This window comes from Theobroma umbraticum, unplaced genomic scaffold (genome assembly GCF_002168275.2).
Source record: "Theobroma umbraticum cultivar Fairchild unplaced genomic scaffold, ASM216827v3 scaffold_130.0, whole genome shotgun sequence".
NCBI lineage: Eukaryota > Viridiplantae > Streptophyta > Magnoliopsida > Malvales > Malvaceae > Theobroma > Theobroma umbraticum.
The window spans coordinates 4,772,163-4,779,471 of NW_018397264.1; the positions used below are offsets into that span (position 1 = coordinate 4,772,163).

The 7,309-nt window shown below is 38.1% G+C and overlaps 2 protein-coding genes across 2 annotated transcripts; one reads left to right on the forward strand and one right to left on the reverse strand.

The window, feature by feature from the left end:
- Positions 1-45: 45 nt before the first annotated feature.
- On the forward strand, positions 46-3,308 carry LOC110421832 (pentatricopeptide repeat-containing protein At4g14820). The gene is given in 3 exon segments (XM_021435517.2): positions 46-312; positions 315-792; positions 1,224-3,308. Coding segments are annotated over 3 exon segments (2,166 nt in total). The 5' UTR covers positions 46-218; the 3' UTR covers positions 2,818-3,308.
- A 2,579-nt stretch (positions 3,309-5,887) lies between these two features.
- LOC110421882 (uncharacterized) lies at positions 5,888-6,875 on the reverse strand. Its single transcript, XM_021435594.1, has one exon. The coding sequence runs from the start codon at positions 6,382-6,384 to the stop codon at positions 6,040-6,042; it is 345 nt and encodes a 114-aa protein (XP_021291269.1). The 5' UTR covers positions 6,385-6,875; the 3' UTR covers positions 5,888-6,039.
- Between the last annotated feature and the right edge of the window lie 434 nt (positions 6,876-7,309).

Sequence of the window (7,309 nt, forward strand, 5' to 3'; positions counted from 1 at the left end):
TAACAAATCTTTTTAGTTTATTTTCCCCGCATGTTGTGACACTCCCCAAAAATCAAAACCCAGAAGTTTGTCTTTTAACTCTGTATCTAACATCTCTCGGACTAGGATTCCAGGAACACCGCCCTCTTTAACTGGTTAACTTTCCCTCCACATTCTTAGAAGACTTTTCACTTCAAAAAAAGCGCCAAAACCTTAAACCCCTTAAAAACCCCTTCCACATGTCAGCGCTTCCCCAACCCACCATTTCTCTCGTTTCCCCGAACCTCAAATCGCTCCCAACCCCCAAAACCCTTCTCAAAACCCTCTCTTCTTCCCCTCCCTCACCCACCTCAAACAAATCCACGCCCAAATCCTCCGCTCCAACCACTCCCACTCACATACCCTCATCCTCAAACTCCTCCTGTCCTCCCCTTCCCTCCCTTACTCTCTCTCCATTTTTTCCCACCTCCCTCACCCTCTCCCTTCCCTTTCCACTCCCTTCCTACGCCACCTCTCCCGTAGCTCCATACCCGAATTCGCTTTATTCGTTTACCAAAGGCTGAGGAATGAAGGAATAAAAATTGACCGATTCACTTTTCCTCCGCTTTTAAGAGCAGTTGCGAGGGTTGAGGGGTTGGCTGAAGGGAAAGAGATTCATGGGTTTGGATTCAAGTTGGGTTTTGACTCGGACCCGTTTGTGCAGACGGCTCTTGTGGGTGTGTATTTGGCATGTGGGAGAGTTTCGGAGGCTCGGTTGGTGTTCGATAAAATGTCTTACCGGGATATTGTTGCATGGAGTATTATGATAGATGGGTATGAGTTTTGCTAATCTGAAGTTCACCTTGATTTAGATAAAAAAATGATTTTGAGTACAAACTCAAAGAATAGTTTTTGTTTTTTAAGTAAAGGTATAAATTTGAGGAAGGGTGATTCAAATTTCTTTCTACACTTATTATTGGACCAAACTGCTTATTGAGCAGTTAGATATTAAATACTCGTAAAATTTTGTGAATAACGAAATGTATGATATTTCTGTGTTTAAGTTAAATCTGTATTTAGTTATTTATTCATTTTTAATTGAATATGATATGATGTTGTATTTTCTATTGGTATTAGTTTTTGTTCTGTTTAGCAATTTATGAGAAAGTAAAAAACAATAGTATTAAAAAGAGTAAGTAATTAGAATTTTTTTTTTTTGTGATGAAACCCATGTTGGTTTGTCTAATGAATTTAGTTGTTAACAGCTACTGTCTGAGTGGACTTTTTGATTGTGCATTGGAGCTTTTTGAGGAGATGAAGAGGGCTAATATTGAGGTGGATAAGTTTATACTTTCCAGTATTCTTTCTGCTTGTGGTCATGTTGGGAATCTAAATCATGGGAAGGCAATACACGACTACATTATTGAAAAAAATCTTGTGGTTGATTCTCATTTACAGAGTGCTCTGGTGACTATGTATACAAGTTGTGGTTGCATGGAGATGGCTCAGAAATTGTTTGATCAGATGGCACCAAAGAACTTGGTTGTTTCGACAGCAATGGTTTCTGGGTATTCAAGTCACGGACGAATTGAGGATGCTCGATTGATTTTTGACCAAATGGTAGAGAAGGACTTGGTGTGTTGGAGCGCGATGATATCTGGTTATGCTGAGAGTGATCAACCACAAGAAGCTCTAAGATTGTTTAATGAACTGCAATTTCTGGGAATGAGACCTGACCAGGTGACAATGCTGAGTGTTATATCAGCTTGTGCGCATCTTGGTGTACTAGAGAAAGCCAAATGGATACATGTATATTCTGATAAGAATGGTTTTGGAGGAGCTTTACCTATTAATAATGCTCTCATTGATATGTATGCCAAATGTGGAAGTTTGGAAAGAGCAAGAGGGGTTTTTGAGAAAATGACAGGAAGAAATGTAATATCTTGGACCAGTATGATCAATGCATTTGCCATACACGGGGATGCCAATAATGCTCTAAGGTTCTTTCATAAAATGAAAGAGGCACATGTTGAGCCCAATGGAGTTACATTTGTGGGTGTGCTTTATGCTTGTAGCCATGCAGGGCTGGTTGAGGAGGGCCAAAGAATCTTTGCATCCATGATTAATGAACACAAGATTGCTCCTAAACATGAACATTATGGTTGCATGGTTGACCTCTTTGGCCGTGCTAATCTCTTAAGAGAAGCTCTTGAGATTGTAGAGACAATGCCTTTAGCACCCAATGTTGTCATTTGGGGATCCCTCATGGCTGCTTGTCAAATTCATGGTGAGACTGAATTAGGAGAATTTGCTGCCAAAAGGCTACTTGAGCTGGAGCCAGATCATGATGGGGCTCTTGTGTTGTTGTCAAATATTTATGCCAAAGAAAAAAAGTGGCAAGATGTTGGGGAGTTGAGGCACTTAATGAAAGAAAGAGGCATATCTAAGGAGAAGGGATGTAGTAGGATAGAATTGAACAATGAGGTGCATGAGTTTTTAATGGCAGATAGGGATCACAAACAGGCAGATAAGATCTATGAAAAGTTGGATGAGGTGATTAGTCATTTGAAGCTGGTTGGCTATTCTCCTAATACCCATAGTGTTCTGGTTGATTTAGAAGAGGAAGAAAAAAGGGAGGTGGTTCTATGGCATAGTGAGAAGTTGGCACTTTGTTATGGACTTATTAATGGGGGAAAAGATTCATGCATTCGGATAGTTAAGAATCTTAGAGTTTGTAAGGACTGCCATACCTTTATGAAGTTAGTTTCAAAGTTGTATGGTAGGGAGATTGTTGTCAGGGATAGGACAAGGTTCCATCATTATAAAGATGGACTTTGTTCTTGTAAAGACTATTGGTGACTTTTCTTGAGACTTTAGTCAGCTGTTTGATCCTAAATAGAGAAATTCTGTAACAACATATATAATTTGAAATGTATTAAGAATTGTTTGTGATTAGAGCTTGTATTTATTAGGGGTGAAAGGATGAGAACATGGCAGGGTGCCTGCGCGAGTTGTTCCCAACATGTTTTTAGAAACCCTTGTGTTACATTGATATCCTCTTGTCCTGATGTTATTCCTTCAGTGGAACTGCTTTTATGCTAAGATTAATCCAGGAATGGCAAGAAAAGGGGAAGCGATGCCTATGAAATACGAAGTAGTTAGACAGGAGAAGAGCGTGATATTTTCAGGGGGAAAATTAATGAACTATCTTGTAAGAGATCTTATTCATAAGATTGATGAACACCTAGGTATATTTTGATGTACATCCCTTGATAGATTTGTATGATTCCAGTGTATATTTGGTGCAAACGTTTTTCCAATAATTAATGACATATTTACATTCATATGCATATCCTCACTATGACTACTTTAAAGCCATTAACTATCATTGCTTTGGCCTATAATTGGATACTTTCAAGTTATCCATTGCTGAAAACAATGACTCAACAATAAGATAATTATAGAGTGCCAAACAAGGGAAAACGCTGAAAAATCAATGGAAACACTAAAAAGGAAATGACAATTGGATATCGGCTAGGATAAGATAAGCTAAAATGATAGCCATATACCCATTGTGAAATTGAAAACAAATTTCACAGTGGCAGTTGGCATCTTCTTTCTGACTCAGTAGCAGCAGCTATCACAAGGCCTTCCTATTTGCTAGTTTGTGTTCCTTTTATGCCTAAAATTTGGTTTTGAAAGCCTATAAATTTCAGACAGCATGTCTTTACATCTGTTGAAATCTCTTTATAAGTTCTCGAGAATGTCATGTTCAATTGTCTCCACCATGTATGCACATTAATTTACAAGTTCTAAAACTAATTGACATAACAAACAAAAACGATTTTCAATTCACAAGGCACATGACACGTTCAGAAATTGTGGATTAATAGTTTTCAAAAAGTAATGATCTTGGTCTCCATCTTTCAATGAAGAATCAAGGTTCTGGACTGATATTCCCCTTTGTAGAGACCTCCTCCTACCGAACACGTTATTGATATTTACATGGCTGCAGACCAAGGAAGAGATGCTCGCCAATGAGGAACTGGATATGATGCTTAGGTTTAGATTAAGACTTAATGCTTCTTTGTCACTCTTCCGTAACCACCATTTTTAGTTGCTCCCCAGGAATATATGTGACATCTGCTTTTTTTACAGGAATCTCTTACAGCAGTTTCTGTTTATTGATTTATTATTTACTCTACGGCGCAAAATCATCCAAGCAGAACAAGTGTTTCTCATGTGAAACTTTCTTAAGATAACTTGATGCGCCCCAACAGATGCCACTTGAAGATTGATGCCTGCAATGTCAGCACAAACTTTCAAATCTTAGGACATAAACAATTCCGCCTTACAATCCCTTTATCAGAAAGTATTTGATAATTTATGATTGAAAACTGTGAAAAAACACTGATTTGTTTCCTCTTTTCGTGCATGTTTAAAATTTGATTCGAAATGTCATAAAATTGTATACATTAACGATTCAAATCAGACATGGCACCTCTAGAAACCAAGTATATTGATGCCAAATATCAAAAAGCAATGGTTGACCTATCTATAACTAATTTAACTAATCACATGGAACATGATTAATTAGTGCCGAAACAGGTTGAGAATGCCTGCTTAGGATGCTTAAATTTGGTGATTAAGCAAATGATCGTGGACCGCTGACATTGAAGATTTTTCTCTTACATATTTCTCAAGGAACATGTGCAAGTTTTTTTTTTTTGATGTTACAAGTTGTGGCTAGTGTTACCATCTGTATACATTGATAGCCTAATGCGGGGACCTGCTGCTGCCTACTGGATAGAAAAGTTGTCTTGATCAACATGAACTGGTAGGCTCAGCAACAGAAAAGGTGGCTTTTGGTAGACCAAACTTGAAAAGGAGGGAAAGGGGAAAGATTTAATGAGATGGCCTACCAGCTGATCTCCCAAGATTCCACAGTTGTAACTCAGGTTATTTCAACTCCTGAGTACTCGTGTTGCTAACATATGGAACATCTCAAACTGATATGGTACAAGATTGAAGGCTTCAAACATAAGGAAAAGCTTATAAGAAGACATTTGAAATGTACTTGCTTCATATATATTCCTAGGCAAGTCAGATTAACTTCGAGCTTAATCCAACGGCTTTGCATCTAAGTATTGCTTAGTAACAGTACTAACTCAGCTATTACAAAGGAATCGGGAAGTTTTCATCATCAACTACTGCTAATAGTGGGAAATAACGATAATTTAGCTCAAATCATTGAAACATATGGCATTAGTGTTGGTTTAGTCCTTTCTATGGTAGTGGAAAGTTGACCTTTACGGCTGTATTATAAAATTGAAAAAGCCTAGATTTGTTACTGATTTTCTTTGTCTTTGAGAATCAACTGAGCCAGTCGGGGTAAATATCTTCCAGATCAAGAGCCAATAACTCTCTACTCTCCACTGCCAAACTCCTTGTTCTTTAGCCAATAATATACCAGCATGGCTAAGAAAAACCAATAATTCTGCCCTCATTTCCCACATCAGTGTAAAGTCATTTGACCTTTTGGGAAAGGTGAAAACCATTCCACCCTCACCCCCCAGCCCTTTTCTTTTTATAATTTTAACCTTCCAACATTCAGCTTGTTGGAAGAACATCACAAACAGAGATGTCATTGAAATGAAAGGGAAAAGCAGTAGTAAATTTAGAATAATTTCAAGCTGTCCATGGTTAGGATTTTCTTGAGGAAAAATATCAGAGGAAAATGAAATGGAACCTCATAGCCTTTGGTTTTGAAAATTGGGAAAAGAGAAAGCGAAACTGTTTTTGCCATGAAGCATTATTATTTGGAGATAAGAAAAAGTTAAAACAAAAGATCTTGAAAAACTTTGATCTCTTCAAACAGGAAAAGAAAAAAATGGGAAAAAGAAATGCATACCATATCAAGTGGGCGGGGTTAAAGAAAAACAAAAACAGGAAGAAGCCTCCATTGAAATAACATCTCCTGTACAAGACAAGTTGAAAACTTAGCCGAAAAAAGGCTTAACTCTCAATATTATTCCAGCTAAGGTAAAGGCCTTTCCACCCTTTCCTTTGTTTTTTGGCCAATTAGTACAGTTTTGTGCTAGCCGATCTTGCAAACTTCTTAGAAGAAGAAGGTGAATTACGTGTATTTGACAAGTCTCCCGACCTTCTTCTCAGCATCTGCCTCATACCATCAGCAACTCGAACGGCTGGATTGGATTTGAATTTGCCGCAAAATGACATGTGAGCTTTAACAGCTTCTTCAACACCAAATTGCTTCTTGCTTCTACTCACCTCATCTCTGACAGCTTCTGAGCATAACCCACATAGCCATTTGCCATCAAATTTGGCCTTAACATCATTGATATAATCTTGGGTGCAATCTTCTTTCAAACCACAACACTCACATCTAACTGATTCAATTTCCATATCGTTTTTTTTTCCTTATCCCTTTTTCTTTTTCGCTTTTGCTTCAAGGTTGAAGAAGGATGGACTGGAAGTTTTTGTTCTCCCCAAGTTTTAAGGGGATTCCAGGAAAATGATAAAACAAAGTGCTGCTGGTAGAATGGCTACTTTTATAGTTGGATTTGATTGCAATGATAAAATAGAAAGTGGGCTTTGTTTTCTTTTTTCTTTTTTCTTTTGCCTTAGTTTCTCCCTTGGAATTGATGGTTTTTGTTGGTACAAGAAGTGTCAGAAAACGTTTGGCGTTTGCATGAGAGCTTATATGGTTGGTCTCAGATAAGAGGGATATGAGGACTTTGGAGTTTAGAGTAGGCGGAAGCTCCCATAATTTACTCCATGTTCTAAGGGACATGGGGCAGTGGAAATTGAGACAATATGGTCGGAGGGGGGCCTCAATTTCGTGGCCCTTTCTAGGATTTAAAACTCCACCAGGGTGGGTTTTTCTTTGTTCTGTTTTTTTTCTTTGGTAGTTTTTCTTTTTGTATGATTGACAGTTACTTTCGGTTGGTGTGAGGGGAATTTCCTAGCCCTTGGCTTAAAGCTTGACCTGGCTATTTACTGGCTCATGAGCCTTTTGGCTGAAGCTTGAGGCTGGGGGCCTGGGCTTTGTTTCTTTCTTTGTTTATATTCTAATTCCATGCAGTGTCTTGACTGATCAACCATACTGTTGCAATAAGGTCAAAATTGCTTCCATAATCTATTGACCAATTGGCCTTAGGTGGTTCAACAGCCAATGATCTATCAGACAGTTGTGAAGTTAATTTGCATTGAAATTGTTAATGAATTTTCTGTTTTTGTCAAGGCCTAGATGACATAAAACAAGCTATTCCTTTTCAGCTCTTCTATCTCCCTCTTTCATCCATCTTACACATAATTCTTTCCCTTTTTT